This window comes from Trichosurus vulpecula, chromosome 6, assembly GCF_011100635.1.
Source record: "Trichosurus vulpecula isolate mTriVul1 chromosome 6, mTriVul1.pri, whole genome shotgun sequence".
NCBI classification, from domain to species: Eukaryota; Metazoa; Chordata; class Mammalia; order Diprotodontia; family Phalangeridae; genus Trichosurus; species Trichosurus vulpecula.
Window position 1 is genome coordinate 67318454 of NC_050578.1, and position 24542 is coordinate 67342995.

The 24542-nt window shown below is 36.3% G+C and overlaps 1 protein-coding gene across 1 annotated transcript in view; it reads left to right on the top strand.

The window, feature by feature from the left end:
- Nucleotides 1–24542, top strand: part of BANK1 (B cell scaffold protein with ankyrin repeats 1) — a 368388-nt gene that overhangs the window by 319462 nt on the left and 24384 nt on the right. The window contains exon 11 of the mRNA XM_036764957.1: nucleotides 21581–21649. Coding sequence (XP_036620852.1) covers nucleotides 21581–21649 — 69 coding nt within the window. The remainder of the gene's footprint in view (nucleotides 1–21580; nucleotides 21650–24542) is intronic.

The following is a 24542-nucleotide window of genomic DNA, read 5'->3' on the forward strand; positions in this document are numbered from 1 at the left end:
ATTGAGGGCCAGATAAGTAGATTTAAGGATCATGAGGATAGAGATGATAATTGAATTCATTGAAGCCAATGAGATCACCGAGTGAAAGAGTGTATAGGGAGAAGAGCAGAGACCAGGTCAGAGGCTTTGGGGACTGCGCTGTTATCATAACATGGATAAAGATCTAGCAACAGAGATACAGTAGTGGTCAAACACATGGGAAGAGAACAAAGAGAGGGTAGTGTCACGAAAACCTAGAGAAAAGGGATTATCAATGAGAAAATGGTGGTCAATAGCGTCAAACACTTCAGAAGACAAGAAGGAGGAGGACTAAGAAAAAGCCATTAGATGCGGAAATTAAGATATCATTGGTAACTTTGGAAAGAGCAATTTCAATTGAAAGATGAGATAGAAAGCCAGACTGTACAGAGTTAAGAAGAGAGTGAGAGGAAAGGAAATAGAGGTTTTGATTGTACATGGCCATCTCATGGAATTTAGCACCAAAAGAGAGGAGGCCTATGGAACCATAGCTAACAGGGATAGATGGATGGATCAAGTTGGGGTTTTCTGAGAAGAGGGAAGATGTGGGAATGCTTGATAGCATTCAGCCAGTTGACGGGGAAAGGTTGAAGATCAATGAAAGAGTGGTGATGATAGATGGTGGAGATGATGAGATGAAATAGGAATAGTGATGGATGGAAATGGTAAGGAGAAGAATCACTTCTTCATGGAAAACAGGATTCAAGAAACATATAGTGGCAGAAGGCATCTGAATGATGTGAGATGAGGAGAAGGGGAGAAGAGGTAGCTCTTAGTGAATAGCTTTGTTTTTTTCAGTGAAATATGAGGCAAGGTTCTCAACAGATAGGGTTAAGGGAGGGGGAGCCATAAGAGGTTAGAAGAGGGTGGAAAAGGTTTGCAAATCTACTCTGTTGAGCAAGTGGGATAGTGAGTCACTTAGGTAGACACAAAATGATTGCCTTGCCACAGTAAAGGTCCAGTTGGGATTGTTTAACATAAATTTGTAGTGGATCCATTTAGTAGGTTTGTGTGATTTTCTCTACCTTCAAGTGAAGGAAATTAGTAGTAATCCAAAGTTGAAGCTTGGCAGAGCAACATTGGCAATAGTGTAAGGGGACAAGGGACTTGAGAGGAGAACGTTGTAGAGTATAGGGTAAAGGTGGTCTCTTTACTTACGAGGTACACAAGATCTTTTCTTTCTCAATTATTTTTGAGAATCCACAAAGTTCAATGACCTTTTCAATTCACTTCTATTTTTTCTAAAGTTAGAATATTACTAGAATAAGATCTTTCCTAAAGTTTCCTTTTTTTTAATGCAGAGAGAGAAGGAAGGCCATGAGGAAAGGGTGACCTGGGAACAAGGAACTGTGGGAGGTGATAAGCACCTCATACAGTGTTCACAGAGGGAGCCAGGGTGCTCAATAAATATTATTGACTGCCTATTAACAAGAGGGAAAAGAGGCTGCAGTGCAGTAGTGTAGGAGGAAGGAGGCGGTTTTGCTAATAAGCCTCATGGCAGGGGATCCACAAAATAGCTATTTAAATGTGCTAGAGCCCCAGTCTCTACAGCCCCCTCAGAAATTCCCTGAGGTCCCCAATTCGAGAAGAATCATCAAAATTCAACTTATTTTCCTTTGCCGCAAAGGAGGACAAAAATCACTTATCACATACAAACAATTTACATTCCACTCAGGTAACAATTATGTCCCTGAAAGGGGAGAGAAATGAACTACAGGAATGGCTTTATAGCCCAGTATCATATTTTGGGAAGGGCATCTCCTGGCAAGATCAGTAGAGTCTCAGTGCCACAAAAAGAAGCAACCAGAAAGATTCTCCATTGCTGTCTCTGGGACCATCTTCTTTCAGGTTTCTGATGGCAGCACAACCCATAAACCCTTGCTCAATTGTCAACATGATGTGCATAGCATGACCAATCAGTCAATCAAGCAACATTTTAAGTGCCTATGTATGAGGGTTTGTGTATGTGTGTGTGTGTGCATGCGTGCATGTGTGTATGTGTGCATATATGATTCAGACTATTCACTAGAAGCTCAAATACTAAAGCTGAAGCTTAAAAACTTTGGCCACAAAATGAGAAAACAGGATGCTGATGTTGGGAAAGGTTTTAAACAAAAGGGAAAGTAAATGGCAAAGAATGAGATGGGTACATAGTGTCATGAAAACAATGAACGTGAAATTGGATTAGACTCAAGAGATAGAAGAGGATAGAAAGGTCTGGCTTGCTATGGTCCATGGGGTCGCCACGAGTCAGACTGGACTGAAGGACAACAATAGCACACAAGGCAATTTTGGGAGGATAGGCACTAAGAGCTGGGGGGATCAGGAAAGGCTCCATAGAGAAGATGGGCATGTGAGCTGGGCCTTGAAGAAAACTAGGGAGTCTAAGTTGGTGAAAGAGATAAGGAATTATGTGCTAGGAATGAGGAACAACTATTACAAAGGAATAAAGACCAGAGACGGAGTTCCATTTATGTAGAATAATAAGAATAGTTTGACTGGCCTCTCTTATGTGTGAAGGAGATTAATAAATTGTAAATCTGAAAAGTTATTCTAGGATCATGTGATCAGAGATTTGGACCTGGATGGTGACTACATGCACCCTTATTTTACAGATGAATTAACTGAGGCATGGGAAGAGTAAATGACTTGTCCATGGTCACACTGCTAATCAGTGTGTAATTGCTAGTAGGATAGTCATTTCATTCCTGGTTTTACTGACTGCAAGTTGTCAAGTGCTCCATCCATTAAACAAAGAGGCTTCTTAAGCTATGTTGGAACTATGTTGTGAAGGCTTTTAAATAAAAAACAGTGGCGGGGGGGGCTATATTTCATCTGAGAGGTAATAGAGAGTTGGTGTGGGGAAAGACATGGGCAGACTTGTGCTTTAAAAAATCTCTTTAGCAACTAAGTAAATAAGAGATTATAGCAGAGAGAGACTTGAGGCAAAGGGATTAATTGGGGGGCTACAGCAATTGTCTAGGGAAGAGGTGATGAGGGACAGAAACTGATTAGTGGCTATGTAACCAATAGTAAAGCCCTTTGCTCCCAAAGTGTATATCACTATCTTCTTGAGTAGTAAAAAGAAGATGACTGTTACCCACCAGATGAAATTGGTGTTTTTAGGTTGATGAAAAAAACATACATACAGACAGACAGACAGACAGACAGATGCATAGATAGATAGGTAGGTAGATAGATAGATAGATAGATAGATAGATAGATAGATAGATAGATAGATAGATAGATGAGGCAGTCTGGGTTAACTGACTTGCCCAGGGTCACGCAGCTAGTAAGTCTCTGAGACCAGATTTGAACTCAGGTCCATCTGACTCCAAAGTCAGTGTTCTACCTACTGCATCACTTAGCTACCCCTTATGAAAATATTCTCAATCCATTTGGGTGACACGCATATATAATATGACCAGTGGGTTTCTGTTTTGTTCACCAACAGTAAATTCTCTTAGGTTTCAAGCATTCTGATTCTTTCATTGACTAAATTGGGAGATATCATTAAGTACACTTTTCAGTATGAGTATAGTTTTGGACCTATTGATGTTAAGATGTCTGCAAGATGTCCAGTGAGAGTAGTGGACTTGAATTGTCTGAGAGTCAATAGGCAATTATTAGTCCCTTGCTGTGTGCCAGGTGTTGTGCTAAATGCTAGGTATATGAGGAAAGGTAAGAGACTATCTCTGCTCTTGGGGAACTTGGAGTATAATGGGGAAGACAATATCTAAACAATTACATACAAATGAGAGACAGACAGGACAAATTGGGAGTAACCTCAGAGGGAAGGGGGCTGGCATTAAAAGGGTGATGAGGAAAAGCTTCTCACAGGTGGATAGGACTTTAGCTAAGGGGAAAAGAAGAGAAGAAAAGATTTGGGACAGACGTTATTGGGAATGAAATGTGCATTCAACAAGAGCGTGGCTGAAATGAAGGGTGAGTCTGGAGGCACATGGAGTCACAGTAAAATAAATATGGGGAAACAAGGAGTGATCTAGAGACCAGATGACACTCTTATCGTGCTGTTAGCAAGGATTAGATTGAGTATGAAAAGGAGGAAGTCAAAAGAAAAGAAAGCAGTGGTTAGACGGTACAATTTCAGATTTCTGGATGTGAGAGATGGTTAAGCCTATTGTTTGACCATACCTTTGTGTGGCTGAAGTAGCAAAGAATGGAAAAGAACATAAGTAAAGCTGAGTTTAAGAAAATGAGAATTCAGATAGTTAGCAAGATCATAAATATGAACATTGAAGTCCTAAGATATGGGGGTAGTGGGGTGGAGAAAGATCTGAGTTGTCTACTAAAATCACTAAGAACATTTTTGACTGACTCAAAGGTCAATAGACAGCAGCAACAAGGATTGGGATAAGATATTACACAAAGACTGTGTGGAACTCAAAAGATGAAAGGTCATTGTGGAATGGTTTGGAAGTAGCAGTGGGGAGCAGAAAATAAGTTCAGCTTATATCCTGCCTCAATGAAATTGAGGGAAATAGAAGAGGTAGTATCCAACTGATATATAGTCCTAAAGAAAGACACAGGTTTCCATTAAAATGAGGAAGTAGAACTAGTGCTGATCAATGATTTGTTTACAGTTAATTGAGGTATCCACATGGTATAGTAGAATGGGATCAGATCTAAATAAGCTGGTTAAGGGGTAGGCTTATGGAGGAATGGGGCTAGTTAAGATAAGGATATATGTCTTTATATATATATATATATATATATATATATATATATATATATATATTATATTACATATTTTGGTTTATATGTTAGAATTAATATATTAACATTAATTATATGTTAAAATGAACAATGTTACTATACCTGAGAGTTCAAGGAAAGCACTTCAACAACCAGGAAAACTGGCTCCTTTGTAGCGTGTTCAATTCAGTGCCACAATTCTGACCAATAAATTGTCCCATTTCACCTCTGATTTCTATGCAAATCCAATGGAATAGACACCAAGGGGTTACTTTTTGGCTTTCAACTACATTTAATTTTAATTCACACCTTTACTGATGCACCAGGTTACTGTATAGACCTTGCATCACTTAATATTTTTAATGACAATTAAAACCAGTTTCATTAGCTCTTTCTAAGGAGGGTGGCTCAGAAACAATTCTCCAATTTTAACAGGCCAGAGATGAGGTTGACAAGTAAAATGTTGCTGTCAATGCTTCAGAAAGGAAAACAGTTTCTAGTGAATTAGTCACATTTTCACCTTCTCCGCCTCTGTTCTTCTGCTTAATTTAACTTAATGTCTTGAATATGCAACACTATGTAAATTTTCTCCCATTCAGCATCATTTTCATTCCAAAGCAAATTCCACCAAAGTTGTCTCACCAATATTAAAAAATAAATAAAAAATGAATGGAGGTGGTGCCTTAGGGGGGATGTGAACTGTTGAATGATGTGAGGAATCTCCAAAAATGTTAAGGGTTTTGTAAGGAGAGATATTTCCATTTGGTCTGAGTTTTTCATTTAAGGGTAATGACAAGTCCTAAGGCACTCAGTTTTGTTATTGATCATCACTCATAGAAAGGAAGAAAAAAATACAATTCCATAATGAGGCAGGCATTGAAGTTGATGATATTATAATTGGCTTGATAACTTTTTTCTTCACTTTGATGCACCAGAAAGTTGATCAAACATCATTTTCTTCCAAAGCATTTTTAAAATCATAGTAAAAATTTTCAAATATGTCAATGATGGTATCTTATTTTATTATTTAGTTTCTCATTAGTCGAAGCCTGAGGAAATCAAATAGAGTCCTTCTTTGAAATCTAATATTCTCTTTGAAAGTGTGATCATTTAGAACTACTGTCAGTGCCCAAGATTGATCCTGTAATAGCTTAACCAGAAAAATATGAAGTTAGGATAATTTCAAGTTGATTTTTCTAGTTATTATTGTTAAAACTGTATTAGGTTTTTTTAACCAGATTATCATAGATCCCGTAGTCCAAATCCCAAAGTTTTAGTCTTTATTTATTCCTACTGTACTTATTCAATCATTCCTACCAAGACTATTCACTCCTACTATTATTTGTTCTCATTTTTGGAGGCAATTGGGATTAAGTGACTTGCCCAGGATCATATAGCTGGAGTCTAAGGCCAAATTTGAACTCAGGTCCTCCTCACTCCAGTGCCACTGTTCTATCCATTGTGTTACCCTGGGCTCTGTAATGACTATACTATATATTAGGGGCTTTTATGATCTCCATTCTACAGATGTGGAAACACAGAGGTCAACTGACTTCCCTAAGGTCACACAACTAGTAAGTGTCTGTGGGAATTCATGTCTTTGCCACCAGCACTGTATCCACAGTACCAAGTGACAAGATTGAAATTAGCCTCTGATTTCAAATCCAGTATTCATCCTACTATACTATGCTGCTTAATCCTACCCCGACTAATTTCTAGATTTAATAAAATACCAATCAAAACACCAATGAGGTACATCAGAGAGTAACATGCAGTAGCAGCATAATTTATATGAGAAAATAAACAAGAATATTAAGAGGAAAAGAGGAGGAAGCCTGTGGTCTGCCAAGTCTCATTCTGTTCAGGGAAAATTACCAGAACTACCTGGTAAAAACATAAAATAGATCAGTGGAAAAAATGGAAAAATTGGATGGCAATAAGGCAAGAAATCACATTAGATTTCAACTTGTATGTGTGTGTGTGTGTGTTTATGCACATAACTATAAGTACATATGGAATTACATGTGTGCATATAATTAAGTAAATGCAATGCCAGATTGTATAACGTATGTATATGCATAAATACACATATATGTGTTTTTATATCTGTATGTATGTGTTTATGTTCTGTTTGTTTACATATGTGCAATTTCATTGACATAGGAAGCTTCTGGAGAAAACTTGAGGGTTGACTAGGAGCATTTAGAGTAGATGTGACTTGCCCAGAGTCACAGAGACAAAATGCATCAGAGGCAGGAATTCAAAAAGTGGTTCCTGACTCTGAGACCCTCTCTATCGTATTATGTTGTGCTTTATCATTTTTTCATATTATATTATTTCCAATGGGTCAAAGATCAAAATATACAAAACATAAAAAATTTGAGAATGAAATATTTATCATAATTATCAAGAGGAGGAAAATCTTATCCAACAAATAGAAAAACTTATAAGAAATACAACAGACAGTTGTGATTGCATGTGTGTGTGTGTGTGTGTGTGTGTGTGTGTGTGTGTGTGTGTGTGTGTCGGGGGGGTTATAAAAGATAGGACCTGTAATTTCATTAAACTCAGAAACTCCCAAGTGAAGAAAATTTCTCTGCCAATATAGATCAGAACCTTTTCTACAACTTAAAAAGTTTCCTAAAACACTAAGAAAGTAAGTGACTCACCCAGGAAAATGCACACACACACACACACACACACACACACAATTTGTCTGTATGTGTATATATATACATATGTATGTATATATTATGTTATTATGTATATATGCATTTGTGTGCATGCATATACATGGTATATGCACACATGATGTATGTGTATGTATGTATATACACATATATACATATAAACCTAGGAATCATTATATTAAGCTTTTATCTGCTAAGGCAGATTTTACAAGACCCCAAGTTCACAGTAATTCTACCCTTGAAAGAATAGTTATGAAATACATTAATGGCTTGTGATTATGTCTCCACTTAAAGGGGGAAAACTTTCTTTTTTTTTCTTTTTGAATAGTAATTTATTTTTTCTAATTACATGTAAAGACGATTTTAGCATCCATTTTTCTTAAAATTTGCATTCAAACTTTTCTCCCTCTCTCTCTGGCTTCTTCTCTCCCTAATACAATAAGCAAATTAACATATTTCCATATTAGTCATTTTGTGAAAGAAGAAATGGATCAAAAGAAAAAAAAACATGAAAAAGTAAATTGAAAATAGAATGCTTTCTATATACATTAGACTCCATCAGTTCTTCCTTTGGATGTGGATAGCATTTTCCATCAAAAGTCTTTTGGAATCCTTGGATCATTGTATTGCTGAGAAGAGCTAAGTCTATCATAATTGATCATCGCACAATGTTGTTGTTACTGTGTACAATGTTCTCTTGGTTCTGTTCATTTCACTCAGCATCACTTCACATAACTCTTTCCATGTTTTTCTGAAATCTGCCTGCTCACCGTTTCTTGTAGCACAATAGTATTCCATGTCATTCCTATACCACAACTCATTCAGCCATTCTCCAATTGATGGGCATAAGGGAAAAAAAAAAACTTTCTAACAGTGAGTTGTGAGGTTTGGATCCCAGTTCTGCATTAGAAAAAGTCTCTCCTATGTGGCTCCCAAAACTATTCCATACCCTTATACCATGAAAAATTGGACAAAAGAAAGGAGTCAACTACAGTTGTTATGAGAAATAATAATACATCCATTAGATTCAGTCTTTAACGGAACAAAAAGATATGATTAGGAATGGGTAACAGTTATACCTATTTTTCTCCCAGCACTATAGTTATATTATATATATATATATATGTATATATATATATATAGTTATAGTTATAGTTATAGTAAGGGCCCTTGATTTCAAAATATAGTCTGTTATCTCCCACATGTCTCTTTAATGTCCAACTCTCATGCTCTCACTTGGAGGCATTTGTTAGAAAGAGGGAATTGCTGGTGTTGTTATCACCAATTGAGCTTCTGCTCCATGTGTCTAAGGAACATCCCAAAATATTGTCCCTCTCCACAGATCCTCCCCAAAGCTCCCACCATAGAGGGCAAGGTAACCCTGCCCTACAGTCCTGATCCCATGTTAATTTCTTCTACAATTCCCAAATCCTTTGTGGCCAGCTCATTGCTTACTAGAGACCTGTTACATACACAAATGTACATACTATACACATATAGGCATATATCTTTGTGCAAATATACATATTTACAGAAAAAAATCCAATCATCCAGAAAAAAAGAAAGAAACATATTTGGGGAAACGTCTGTAGTAAAATATATGTGATAATGATCTTATATCCAAAATCTTTAATTAAAATGAATTTTTAAAGTAAGATATATTTCCTAGTGAATGATTGGCCAGAGTGTGAACAGAAAGTTCTTGAAAGAAGAAAAATAAAGTATTAATTATCAACTGAAAAATTACTAAAACCCCCTAGTAATCAGAGACATCTCATTAAAGTAAGTTTTACTAGAATATGGACATTTTATATCACATAATATCCCATATTATATTCTATAGCATGTCAATAATATATAATGTGTATATAATATAATATGATAAGAACTTATATTAATATAACATCATGAGGCACATTGATTATATTGTCAAGATTCATTTCAATTCTGTGAGTATTTGTTAAATGCAACTTCAGATAAAAATGGTTAACTGTTAAAAATGATAAAATTCAATGTTGACAAGGCTGTGGAGAAACAGATAAATGATTATAAACCTGGTAAAGTGGGCAAAATCACACAATATTTTTAGAAGGCAATATGTCAGCATCCAAGAAGTGTTACAATATTGTTTATACACTTTGACCCAGCATTTCCACTATAAAAATGGTATTAAAAGCTAAAAAGAATCTATCTGTTAGGGAAAGAAAAAAAATACTTCTTTGGAATAAGAAAAAAATTTGAAACAAGCTATGTTTCTAGTAAGGGCAAGGCTGCACAAAATGTGTTAAAATATGTATGATGACTGCATTATAAGAAATCACAAATATTTACTTTAAAAAAGAAATATGGCAATATTTGTGATGTGAAGCAAAATTAAGAAAGCAGAATCAGACCCACAGTATACAAAAAGGCTACAACTAATAATAGTACTAAAAAATTAAAAGATAAACAGAAGAATAATTAATAGTTATATGTATCTGTCATTCTTGTTACTGGAGGAGGCTGGTGGATTACTTTTGCTGGGCTAATATCAATCAAGCATCTGCACTAAGTCCTGCACCAACGTAGGACCCTAGGAGCAGAGGGCCACCTAAGAGGAAATAAACCAATCCAACCATTTTGGAGAACAATCTAGAATTATGGCCAAAGGGTTATTAAACTACCCATACTCTTTGACCCAGCAATACCACTATTAGGTCTATTCCCAAAGTTGATTAAGCAAAAAGGAAAAGAAACTGTATGTTCTGAAATGTTTATACCAGCCCTCCTTGTGGTGGCAAAGAACTGGAAATCGCAAGGATGTCCATCAACTGTGGAATGGCTGAACAAGTTGTGGTATATGATTGTGATGGAATACTACTGTACTACAAAAAATGATAAGCTCAATGATATTAGAAAAACACGGAAAAACTTGCTTGAAATAATGAAGAGTGAAATGAGCAGAACCAAGATAATATGGTATACAGTAACAGCAATATTGTTTCAAGAAAAATTTTGAGCTAATGAGTTATTTTGAGTATTCTAAATACCCAAATTAATATATATCTTTTTGTGTCTACTGGCACCCACCTCTATGGTGGGGTGGGTGGAGGAAGAAACAAAGAAATGCACATGATAATTTTGTTGTTTTTTAGAAGGAATAGCAAGTTGATTTGTAGTGGATTTGCAGTTTCATATACGATCATCTTTTTTATCATACTATGTTATGGAAATGTTTGTTTTACTCCATGCATTACAAATAGAATTTAAAATTAAAAAAAGAGATGAACTGTCAAGATGGGAGGAGCCATACTCAAATAGTGGAGTGGAATAAATAAGATATCAGAAAGAAACATGGAAACTTCTTACATGATTTTTAAAAACTAAATATATACATTTTGACACATTTTAAACTATTTGGGCCTAATATTTTCATATAGAGTCCTTTTTAATGTTTTGTTATATTTATCACTTTAAAATTGATACACATACACACACATGCACACACATGTACACACACACTCACACGTATCCTGGACAAGCCAAAGAGTCTCTGTAATTCAATTCCTCCACCCACAGTTTGGATTTGATATCTATTTCTACCTACTTCATGTAGAAATTATGAAATTAAAATCTCTATACATATATATGTGGGTGTGTATGTGTATGTATATGTATATTTGCAGATTTAGACAGATGTACATACACATACATACACACACACACACACACAGACCCTACAGATTTGAAGAAAGCAAGAGTTTGTATTCCAATGCTAGTGGTATGGAATGTCTGCTAATATCTATAGGGAAGAAAGAATAATTAGCCATTTTCTGAATTATTCTTCTCTTTATTATATCCCCAGTCAATTAACTGAAAGCTTCTTTCCTTATTAGGCTATTAGCTTTTCTATCAGTGAAAATAATCATTAAACTGCATAAGGATAATATCCTACATTTAGCTTCTAAAAAACCAAGTACAGGATAGGGCAGATTTAGCTATGACTAGACTTCCAATGGGGACTCCTGGGTTCATATCTGGCTTCACACAGTCAAAAGCTACATGACCATGGAAGCATTTAACCACTTATAGCATCAATTTCCTTATGAGCAATGGTTTTTAGGGGGGAGAATTCCTTAATAGAAACATTATAAGGAAAATGCATTGCAAATCTTAAAGTGTGATATAAATGTGCATTGTAATGATAGTGAGGAGGAGCAGAATGCTAGAGATGAAGAAAAAGATATAGGAGTTTTGTTGTTTTTGTTTTTATTTTTTTGTCATTTGACTTAGTATGAGTCAACAGTGTTGTGTGGGTAGAAAAAATAGCTAATGTAATCTTAAGCTACTGCTGGAGAAATAAAACATTCAAAGAAAGAAGGATAATAGTCCCCTTTACTCTGAACTGGTTAGAATGTATCTGGAGTATCGTATTCAACTGTGAGCATCTCATTTTAACTGATAAATGGACAAACTGGAACATTTTCAGAGGAAAGGAGACCAAGGTGGTAAACAATCTGATATTCAGGTCCAATAAGAAAGAATTTGAAGCATCTATGAATTGTTAACCTGAAGAAAAGATTTGAGGAAAATATGATCAAAGTCTACAATTGTTTAAAGAACTATCAAAGAAGAAACAGAGTGGATTTATTTTGTGTATTTCCAGAGGATGGAACTAGGTCCAATGGATGGAGATTACAAGGAGGCATGTTTCAATTCAATAAAAGGAAGAACTTTCTAACAATTAAAACTGTCCTAAAATTGATTAGAATGAAATGTTGTGAGACTCCCATCACTGCTACAATTCCACTCAATGAACACATGTAATGGTTATGGAATGAACTCCTCTATTAATTGAATGTTGCACTGGATAGCCTGAAAGATTCCAAGACTTCCAACTCTGAGGTTCTGTAATGCTTCATGGACAACCTATAATTCTAAGCTTTGCTCTTTGTAGAGATAAGTTGAAATATACCTTTTTCCATGGCTGTCTCCCATGCAATACTATTTCCTGTGTTCCAGATAGATTAGATATTCTGTTGTTTGCAGCTGTGTCTGACTCTTCATGACACTTTTTGGGTTTTTCTTGCAAAGATGCTAGAGTGCTTTGCCATTTCCTTCTCCAGCTCATTTTGCAGATGAGAAAACTGAGGCAAACAGGGTTAAGTGATTTGCCCAGGGTCACAAGCTAGTAATTTCTGAGGCCAGATTTGAACTCAGGAAGATGAGTCTTCCTGACTCCAGGTCTAGCTGTTTATCCACTGAGTGACCTAGTTCCCTGATGTATTAGAAGACTGTATTTAATATCTTAGCAACTGGCTAAATGTCACAAGCCAGGACATCATCTTCATCAATCATCGTCATCATATTTACATAGCACTTTTAAGGTTTGCACATTGTTTTACACACATCATCTAATTCAAGCCTCAAAATTACCCTGGAAAGTAGATGCTATTGTTAACTAGCAAATGTCTGAGGTCAGACTTGAAATCAAGACTTACAGATTCAAAGTCCATTGCTTTATCCATCTCACCACTAAACATAGAGGACAGTCACCATTGCATAACTCTAATTTTGAGGAAGTTGTTTTCCTGATCTCAGCCTTCAATTTGCCATTTTAGGGCTTTTACCTCTTGGTCATCTGTGCTCGTCCCTCTGTAGCCAAGCCAAAAAAAATGTCTAACCCTTCTTCCACATCAGTGATGACAAACTCAAATGAAAACAGAGACCACCAAACCATATATAAGAATCCCTGCTGTCCACATATTAACCTAGAAATCCATATGTTAACATCATCAATTTTCATCGTATTTGTATTTCATTAAATATTCCCTAATGACATTTTAATCCGGTTTGGGCATCACTCAGGAATGTTGTGGGTTGCATGTGGCCTGCAGGTCATCTGTTTGAAATCTTTATTCTTCATGATGCTTCTGAAGTACTTGAAAAGAGCTATCATGTCCTCTGCTAAGTCTTCTCCAGGCTAAAGATGTCATTTCATTCCTTTACCCAATACTCATGTGCAATGAATTCAAGGTTCCTGACTGTCCTGGGCCTTCCTCTGATCTAAACACACACCAGCTGGTCAATGACCTTCATAAAATGTGGTTCACAAAGCTAAACACATCACCGCATATGTGTTCCAAACAGAAGACAAGGAGACTATTACCACCCTATTCCTTATTTTATGTCACTTTCATTTAGCCCAAGATCCCATTTGTTTTCTTTACTTCCTATAGTTTACTAAAACTGCTCAATCTCTTTTTCCCCTTCTGAACCATAACTCCCTCTTCTTGCACCTAAGTACATGTTTATTCTTTGGTCCCAAGACTACATTTTTCCCTCTTAAATTTCATCTTCTGGCAAGAGTCTGATATCCAAGAAAAACAGTGTTGACAAGAATATTAAGTGCTCAGGGTATAAGAAGAATTTTCAAGAAATGCCAATTATCAATAACCAAAGGAAATAATGCTCAATTCCTAATATAATCAACATTAATAAAAGCAAACTTAAGTTTAAACTCATACCCTTCATTCAAATGATAAAGATAGAAATGGTCAATCTGTGAGAGTGTGTGGAGAAAGAGGCATATTAATAGACTATTATATTAGCTGTTGTTTCAACCTCTCTAGAAAACAATTTGGAATTAATGCAAGAAAATTTATGCAAGGCCCCTTTCCTGGGCCATGGTCCTGCCGAAGTTTATCATTGATTATATGTTGCATCTGCTCACCCATGCCTGCTCAGACCATATGACATTGCCCTTCATGTGATACTCATTTTTAATTCTGTAAAGATTGTTAAAGAGTATCCATGAGACATCTTTGTATTTAGTTGTAACTTCCTTCCTGATTTCACTTAATAACAAGCATGTCGAGATTGATGTGACTCAGCTCCTCATGTGACAGCAAGGACAATATCAGAGTTGGATGTAAGAACTGTGACTATCAAAATAAAATGGAAGGTTGAGAAGCATTGTAGTGTATTAGGAAAACCAATGATTTTGAAGTCAGATATCTTGGATTCAATTCAGTTCGGGAATGGCTAAACATGTTATGGTTCATGAATTAATTTAATACTACTGTGCTATAAAAATGACAAATGTCAATAGAAAGAATAAGAGAAGTCTTCTATGAATTGATCCACAATATAATAACTGTTCACCTGACTTCTGAATGCCATAATTTTCTCCAAGTAGACCCAAAAGAGATATCGTTTTAGATGTCAGCAGCACAAGTAATGAGGACTGTGAGAAAGAGACTGAGGAACTCAAAAAATTTCAAATTTTGCATGAGAAAAGATACAAATGGGAAGAAGAAAACAAAAAAAAAACAGAACAAAAATTGAAAAAAGAAAAGGAAACAGTTTTATTCATCTTCAGAGCAAAAGAAATAAATCCCAGAAGAAGGAAAAGAAAAAGGAGGCGAAAAAAGAAAAAAAAATCACAAAAATTAGAAAAAAGAGATAAAAAGAAAAACATTCTTCATCTTCTAATAGTTCAGACTCCTCTGATAGTAACTGAGACATCTACCCATTCTGCTGACATTTTATGTTTAAGAGATTTTGATTTGCTTTAGTAACTATAATTTGTACTAAACTCACACCTTCAAGGCACACATTCTTCCATGTACAAAGTCAATACTGCTCTTGACCTGCCCACATTGTGACTATAAACTAATAAGAAAGATTATCATGAGGTTTAGGGGCCAGGCTTGTTAGAGATATATATCATTCATTCTCCGTAATATGTTTTGTTTTGGTTTGTTTGTTGCTATTAGCATTGCTTTAGAAATTTATGGGAAAGTATCATCACAATAGACAGAAAAAAGATCTATGCAAGCAGCCCACCTAAATGGGAATTACGGATGCTATTAGCAAATGTCTATTCACCTTCCCAGGATACAAATCGAGGAAACAAAACCTTTTCTTGGGAAGCAGATCCCTGCAGATATTCAACATCTTCCCACAAACACTGCAAAATCAAGTAGTTTATATTGCATTATGTAAGTACTACCATATTGTTTTTATAAGACTGCATTTTTTGACTGTTAGGCAGAAATAACAAAGCTTTATGGGTCTTTTTTAAAAAATAAATGGAATGTACAGAAAAGCACTGAATACAAGAGCATTGTTCTAAGTTTTATTGTTATGTGAAACAGTTTTTAGCAACTGTCATGTGCAGGTCCCCCCTACCCCCGCAGTAGTTGTAGTACACACACACACACACACACACACACACATATATACACATACCCCTATATACATATGTGTATACACATACACACCCATGTACATATATATGTGCGTGTGTGTATGTGTATGTGTGTGTGTGTGTCTATACACACACACACACACACACACACACACACACACACACATATATGCCGGTCCATTTTGAGCATTTAGTCCTAGCATTGCTGTTGTACTAACAACTTAAAGACAGTATTCTGTTGATCAGTATTTATAGCAATAACAGCTGTGTTGTTTGGTAAATATATCACATTGACATATGTGAAAGTGATACCTCAGATGTCAACACTGGTATTCTGGGGGAAGACAGGACCTTCATTAAGGTTGATTTTTTTTAATCAGACGGAATATCAAAATTTTATGAAGCTTGTTTCTGTTAGAGTAATGCATGAATTTTTATGAATCTGAAATTATATGCTATATTTTATCAAATAAGTTTTAAATGCTTTTCAGATATTTGACTTAAATCCTTATGATTTCATAAGTGACCAGTTGTGGACGGAGAAGGGGTTTGATTTTTACTCTGTCTGGCAATTTTAGCAGATACATAAAATAGTTTTAATTAAGCTGTCAATGAAAAAACAAAAAAAATGAATATTTTTACCCTGACGTTTGTTTGGAAAATCAACAGCTACAGAGTTTTAGAAATAATTTGTCCCTATTTGATAGAATCTTACTTTTTTTCAAATATAAGTTATGTGGTTGATCATTCTTAACCATAAACTAGCAGACTTTCAGAACTTATCCTATATATTTTTTCTTGAATAGTGGTCAACATTCTTTGTATTTATGATAAATAAATTAAAGAATTGTCAGAAAGAAAGAGAGAGAGAGAGAGAGAGAGAGAGAGAGAGAGAGAGAGAGAGAGAGAAATGAAGGAAGGAAGGAAGGAAGGAAGGAAGGAAGGAAGGAAGGAAGGAAGGAAGGAAGGAAAGAAAGAAGGAGGGAGGGAGGGAAAAAGGGAATGAGGAAGGAAGGAAGGGAGGAGGGAGGAAGGAAGGAAGGAAGGAAAGAAAGAAGGAGGGAGGGAGGGAGAGAAAAAGGGAGGGAGGAAGGAAGAAAGGGAGGAGGGAGGAAGGAAAAAAGGAAGGAAGGAAGGAGGGAGGGAGGGAGGGAGGGAAGGAAGCAAAGGAGAGAGGGAGAAAGGAAGGAAGGAAGGGAGGAAAGAGTGGAAAGAAAGAAAGAGGGAGAGAGTTCACTGAATTATTAAATATCGTTTCCCTCAGTGATATAAGTGATATAGCCCAAGAAGTTCAAATACAGAGGAGAAAGTCTCATTAATCCAGAAAATTACTTAAAAGCACTTTATGGTAGGAAAAAATAACTGGAACAAAGAGGGTGCAAATTGTGGTGTAAGAATATAATGTGATCTTATTGCACCATAGGAATGGATGAATGTGAGAAGGTCAGCAAACATGAGGAGACCTATAAATTGATAAAGAGAATATAAGCAAAAAAGGACACTAATACAATATTGGCAATAATATAAACAAAAGGAGCACTAAAAGTTTAGAATTTGTATCAATTAATGATGTTAACTAATCTCGGTCCCAAAGAAATGATGAAAGCTACCTCACTCTTCTCTGTTAAAGGTACGGTACTATAGATGTAGAATATGGTCTAGACTATCAGACATAATCACTTTTCTGTTGGTTGTACTTCAATGTTTCCTTTTTTATAAAAAATTTAGGAGTGTTCAGTACAATCTAGAAGGCTGAGGAGAAATGACATAAAAATAAAAAGCAAAAACAGTTCTTTAAAAAAACAGTCAATGCATTTCATTATACTAGATTCAACAAAGTCCTCTAGTCTGTCAAGATCATGTAGGGGGTAAGCCTACAGAATTCAAGGTAGTGCAGAGAGAATGTTAGTCTGGAAATACCTGTAGTCCATTCCAAACCAAACCACATCAATAACCCTCGGGGAAGCCAAGACTCAGTATTGACAACTGGATGTTGTGTCACAGTATGTGTGTGCATACATATCAGCACTTGAAGCAGCCAGATGAATTTATTAATACCACCCTCATATATTCATCCCACCTTACCCTGATGAGGTTGCTCCAAGCTGGCACACCACTGCCTAACACATCTCATCATCAAGAACATGCACGTGCCCACTAATTCTATAAACTGGAGTTCATGTGCATCTACTGTATTTCACTCATGCTGAGTGTTTGATGTCAATTGAAGGTATTTCAGCAAAATTCAAGGTGCAAAGTATTTATTAACAAATTGACTCTTAACAGACAGAAGACCAAATCCATTTCTGATTAATTAATGGCTGCAAAACTCAGCAGAATCTTCCAAACTTATCAATTACTATGCTTTTCAATTAGAGGCTTTATTGACTAAATCTCTACTTTGGATTCATATTATTTCCTGTATTGATGATGTCAGCTGATTTTAATACCAGGCACTCCTAGCCATTATCTTAACAACATTGGCAAAGAATGAAGATTCAATATGTTATTAAAATATTAAAAGCATTTTGTTTTCAACAAATATTTTGAAGTGGCCAAAAAATAGAAATCTTTTAAAAAAAACTCCACTTCTCCTAATTATTCATTAGTCAGTAGAACTATAGACAATATATTGTTTTTAGCAAAATATTAAACCACATACACCCATTAGTTTTATGAGAAAATTATCTTTTGCCCCTTTGCCATATGTCAATTTGAGATATCAAGCTGCATTCTACCAGTAAACTTTACCAGATATGCATAGATTTTTCCTTGTAAATTTCATATTTTAAGAAAACTGTATTAATTGCTCCTCCTTTTCAAAGTTGTGTATTTAACATACCCATTGTTTTTCTTGACATTTTCTTTTCACCACTATCTGACACATCTTCTTTTGTTATTTGGAATGTAACTTACATGCTCTTGATTATGTCCAAATCTATGATTTCACTGGTTTAGAGAACTTCCAACATGGGGACTCACTGAAATGATGAAGATTAGCAACCCATCTTAGGCTTTTGTTCATTCTTTGTCCTCGAAGAAGATCATGACATCAGGAAGGTGATGCCATGACATGCAAGTGAATTGGATTTAAGTGATGGAGGCCTGTGAAAAGTCACTAGCCTCACTTTCTCCTCATAGCCATCTGGATCCAGTGACACGATATAGATTAGGATGACTGGAGATGGCCCCAGATGCAGTGGGAAACAAGTAAGAGAGAAAGGAAGGTACAAGAAAATACTAGCTAAAAAAACACACATGTGCCATAGCTCATAGTCAGAGTAGCAGGTGATAAGGTCAAAGACTAAAGATCAACTTTGGTGAAAGATTTCAGAGAGAATAAATCTGTGTTTCCAGGTCTTAATACTTCCAGGACTCTGATACCAGGTTCTCCACCCCCAGAAACTAAGCAGCTTCAGTCAGGCAAGGATGGATTGTCCCTCCAGACCACACCATCTTCCCTAAAGGACTAAATCAAGTTTACCCTTAGTATCATTGACAGTCTGAACGACTTGCTTAGGGTCACAGAGTGAGTATTTGTCAGACACACAATCTGAACTCAGATCTTCCAGATTCTAAGGCTACCCTTTTAATTATCTATATTTCACTGTCTTTCTGATACTTAGGCTAAGCATATAGGAGTATACATTTATAGATGTAAGGGACCTCAGAAGCCATCTATTCTAACACCTTCATTTCACAACCAACTTTGTAAACCACTTGACAAAATGATGGGATGCCAGGCAGGATATCTGTTCCAATTAGCTGTGGTATTCTGTTATTCCCCCTGGGTTTTGCATAGGAACATCAAATTAACTGGAATGGGAGGTTTTGTCCAGAAATTTGAGTAAGTATGGCTTTATAGCACATTACTAAGGGAAAAAGAAAACATTTCAGGGAGCGGGGAGAAAGGCCTCAGCTTTAGCTTTAACCAAGTCTCCTTCTCCCCAAAACCTATGACGGAAGGAGGACTTTCTAGCTTCTTAGAGTCTGGTAGATTTCCACCAGTGTCCTAAAAAGTGTCCTTGGATTAGCTGATGATCATTTCCACACAAGGAAGCAAGGATATGGACAGAGATTCACCATGCTTAAAGGAAACTCTATAGTTATCCCACAAATGGGAGAAAAGGACTCCCAAAAACCAGAAGCCCTTTTGCCTCTGAGTCCAATTTCCCACTGAGTCTGTAATTTGGGGAAAATGGGCATAAACATTTGGGGCAGAAATTTTGTTCTAACTATGCTTATTGCATACCCTTTCTAAAAAACTACATGAGGTTGGCTGACTAAATTATACTCAACTGATAATCTTCAAGGGAAAGCACACCGGTGGGGCCCCATTGAAATCAGAAAATTCCAAGCCATTGGAATTAGAAAATCACTCCTGACCCATCAAGGGTACCCTTTGAATCCTGAAGGGAAGAGGTCACAAAGCTCTTGGAGACCCAACTAATTAAGGAAGTGGAGGTTGGGATAAGGAACCTAAGAGCATACATGGGCTACATCGGAATGCAATCCCAAAAAGTAGAACCTTTACAAAACCTCATGAGTTTTCATTTGACATTTAGCAGGCAAGGCTGTTTCTCCTTCATCTGAAAAAGGAGATGAGAAGAGCTACTTATTCCTACCTAGCTGTCTGATGTGAGAAATAACTAAAGAGAACAAAGCAAGATTGTTTGGTATTTATTGTAGCCAAGGCAGAGCTATCCTCAGAATCAGGAAAACATAAGATCAAGTCTAGGCTTTGACATATACTGATTCTGTATCCATGTTCAAGCTGAGTCACTTCTCAGGGCTCCAGGCAACTCTTGATCATTTTGAGATATAGACCAGGTTCTGACCTGTGTTGATAGAGGGAGTGTCTATATCCAGAATTCCCTACACTAATTGTCTATAAATTTTTTTCATCATACAATTCTGCCAGTTTAAAAAAAATGAGTACAAAGTCCACATTGAAAGGCATTTCTCTATACCCATGTAATAAAGGAGTTGGGGTGAGCAAAGTTGACTTGAGAGCTAGCTTCAATATTTGAAAGACTATCATGTGACCGATATGAGTTGATTTGTTCTGTTTGTCTCTCAAAAGGCAAAATAGGAATGGGAGTGGGAATTACTTTTTTTCAGTTGTGGGTTGGACTAGATGGCTGATGGGTATCTTCCAACTCTCATATTCTAAAATTCTGTGAAATCAAATGTCTGATTGTTCCCACCTACCCTTCCCCCACCCAAATTAATCAGAACACCCACTTAGCAGGTACTAGATATCAAATAAGACTATATTTGTGTGTCCTCTTCTACCTTCCTTTGTTTTCTTTTGTGGATTTTTTGTTTTATTTGTGCTCCTTTCTTTGCATTTCTATCACTACCAACTATCACCCCCTCCACATTCAGTAAGAAGCTTTCCTCTAAGATGTTTACAGTTTCTTATATAATACTTTCTTGTTCTTCAAATACTGAAAGGTTTATGTTTACTGATGATTAAGTTCTTAATAAAAATAAAACTTAAAACACCAAAAATATTTAAAGATTATTTCAATTGTTTCATCTACAAAATGCATCATTTGCTTTACTTAAGGAAAAACTGTCATGAGCCTTTCTGAGCATGGCAAGGGGAGCATGAATCTGTTCAATGAAAATTTTAAATATTATCTAAGTGTTGGATTTAGCATTTTTAAGGGGCTGGGGTTTTCTTTACCTGTTAACAAAATAAAATATAATTTCAGTAAATCAGTGAGGCCTGGCATCAGCAAAATGCTACTCTAGACAAAGAAAGAGCTATATGACATGACTAATCAGTGGTACAAATGAGAAAATTGAAAATTTAATAGTCCTCCTACTCAGGAAAAAAGAACATGTCAAGAATTGTCATTAGGGAAAATGATGTCTAGCAATCTAGCTGCACCAAGTTGTCTACAATAGGGCTGAGATATTTGGGCTCAGTGAGTAATGGTATCTATATGTTTTTCAGTGTTTCAGCAGAAGACCACCAGACCCCAGCATGATGGTGACAAGCTCCAGGCTCCTGTCAAAAAGTCAGGTACGGAAACTGACCAGTATTGCCACCTGTTTCAGAAAAAAGCATCGTGGAAATATTTCCTTGGCTTCCTAATGATGACAAAAGCTGCCTAGCTAGGAAACAAAAGCAGATGCTGGATTGGTTTTATATAGTTTTGCATTGGTTAAGTTGTATTCCAAATATCCTCCTCAGGAAGAACAGTGAAACAAAAGTAATAGGTTTACCCAAAAAAGTCAGAAATGGACTTGAGAGAATGTGGTTCAGCTGCCTAGCTATTTCTTTTCATACTAGACTTATGATATCATTAATATAAGGAACTCCCAATGAGGAAATTTCTTCTACTTATGTAGACTGGACCCTGTTCTGTAACACAGTAGGAAGGAACATATTGCTCCACCCATCCGGAGTCACAAAACCTGGGTTCCAATCTCATCTCTGATATTTCCTACCTATTGAAACTTGGATATGTCACTTAACTTTCTGAGCTTCAGTTACCTCATATTTAAAATACATGATTGGATTTGATGGCCCCAAGATCCTTTCCAAACTTACACCTAAAACCCAATGGCCATATAAAATTATGGACATTGAAAGGTTAAGTGACTGGCCCAGAGTCACACAGCCAGGATACATCATATGAAAAACTTGAACCTCTGTCTTTTGACCCTAAGGCTGCCTCTCCATCTGCTACACTGAGCCATTATGGAGGGCAAATAGAGAGCCAAGTCCTCTGAGACATGCATTGGGACCACTTTTTCATAAATGCCTAGATTAAGGATTCTTAACTCAGTGTCCTTTTTCATATTGATATTGTATATTTTGGTATAATTGGTTTCCTTTGTAATATTATGCACTGTATATATTTAAAAGTATTATTCTGAGAAGGGATCCTTCAGGTTCACTAGACCACCAAAGAGCAGTCTCAATTTTAAAAAAGATGCAAAAAAAATTTTTTTAAGAATTTCTCACTTAGAAGGAAGCTCTGAATATTTACTTGGTTGGATGGAGAAGATCTCATCCAGTCTACATACTAATGAAATAATTCTCTCTGTGATCCCTTTGCCCTGGCACCAAATTTGAAGCAGGCATTAGATCTCCCTTCTGTTTTTTGTTTGTTTGTTTGTTTTTTTCTGAGAAGAGATACTTGACATCCAGTCTACACTGAGAAGGATTGGGGCCATAAGATTCATTTACCACCAGCTCAAGAACAATATTTTCCTCTGAAGTTCAATGCAAACACAGTTTAAAGAGATGAAGTGAAGGCAGCAATAGATACTCTCCATCTCTTCTTAAGATACATAGAGGGAGGAAATAAAGAAACTATTTCTCATTGTCTGCTGACAGAAGTTTTTTTTTTTAATTTTAAAGAAAAAGTGTTCAAAGTGTGAAGAGTAATTTACTAGCTAGCCCTAAAAATTTCATTAGCTTTTGAAATGGTTCAAATATCAAATCACATGATACCCCCACCCCAAGTTATTATCCATAGATAAAGAAGGAAATCAAATGAAGCCAGGTATTTGAGAACAGCTACTCAAACATACTGTTGATTGCGTCCATTGTTATAAAGAAAGACAAGAATGTGTCAACTTCCTCTAGAACATAGTGAAACTCAGTAGGACCTGGAAGATCCTGATGTCAGAACTTATCCTAAATCTTTTTACAAATGAAGGTAACTATCTGCTACCAGGTTGGACCTTGAGGGGAGCCTCAACATCCTAATCACCTGCCTTCCTCCACTAGACTCCCACACCCGCCCCAGTGAATGATACCCTGCCTGACTCATTCTTCAATGATGAACATGTGCCTCCCCCTTCATACTATCTCTAATCCAGTAATTATGAACCCCTGCTAAATAAATACATGTCTCAGAACATAAATTTTAATGTGAAAGTTGGAACTCCAATAGCCATCTAGTCCAATCCATACCTGAAAAAAAGAATTCCCACAACAACATATCTGATGAGTGATTTGCCACTTCTGTTTGAAAAATACCCTATCCACAACCATCTTCTCCCTTACTCCCATCCCTCTCTGCCTTAACCAGCCACACCCCAATATTCCACTCCAGACCTACCCAACACTCTACCTTTAGAATGCCTGCTCCATTAATTAACAAATGCCTTCATCTTAAACCTTCTCTTTTCCCATTCTTTCCATCTTCTGGCTCTCACTGATTTCTTCCTGATCACACAGCATCCCTGGCCTCTATTTCAAGTTCTGTGTGTATTTTCAGTGATATTGCAGCGTTAAAAAACGAAAGTGATATTAAATGTGCCCACATTCATCAATTCGACTGTTAATCCAGGGCAAGTTCTTAGAGTAATCTTTCAGAAAAAAGAAAGAATTTCAATGCAATACATAATAAAACTCATCTCAGACTACCATGTGGCACCTAGATATTCTACCCATGGGTTAGACTACTATGATAAAGTCATGTAATTGATGGGTTCTTGATTTTTGCTGATTTCATAATAGTTGGAGGTAAGATATTTATTTCCTTAAAATCTACTTCCATTCTCCCTCTGGACCTGCAATTTTCAAAGAAAAGAAATAAAAGTCCTCCAGGTAGATGCAACTGTTATGCAATCAGGATCCCAAAAATTGCTGCAGAGGCTGGATGGAACAGAGAAGATTATTATCCCCACCGGGTACCCCCAAGATACCTCACAGGACTATTTTAAGAGTCAATGAGGGAGTGTATGTACAGTGATTTGATCTTCTTGAAAGGAAAGCATCCTAAATATTCACATTATAATTATTCAGTTATCATACTGTCGATTATTTTTGACTATATATAAACACAGGGACAGAAAAAGTTTGACAGATAATTGTGATATTCGGTAAAGGTCAGGACATCAAAACTCCAGCTTTACCTGATTCTGTTCATCTACAAGGGCTTCAAGGATGGATCCAG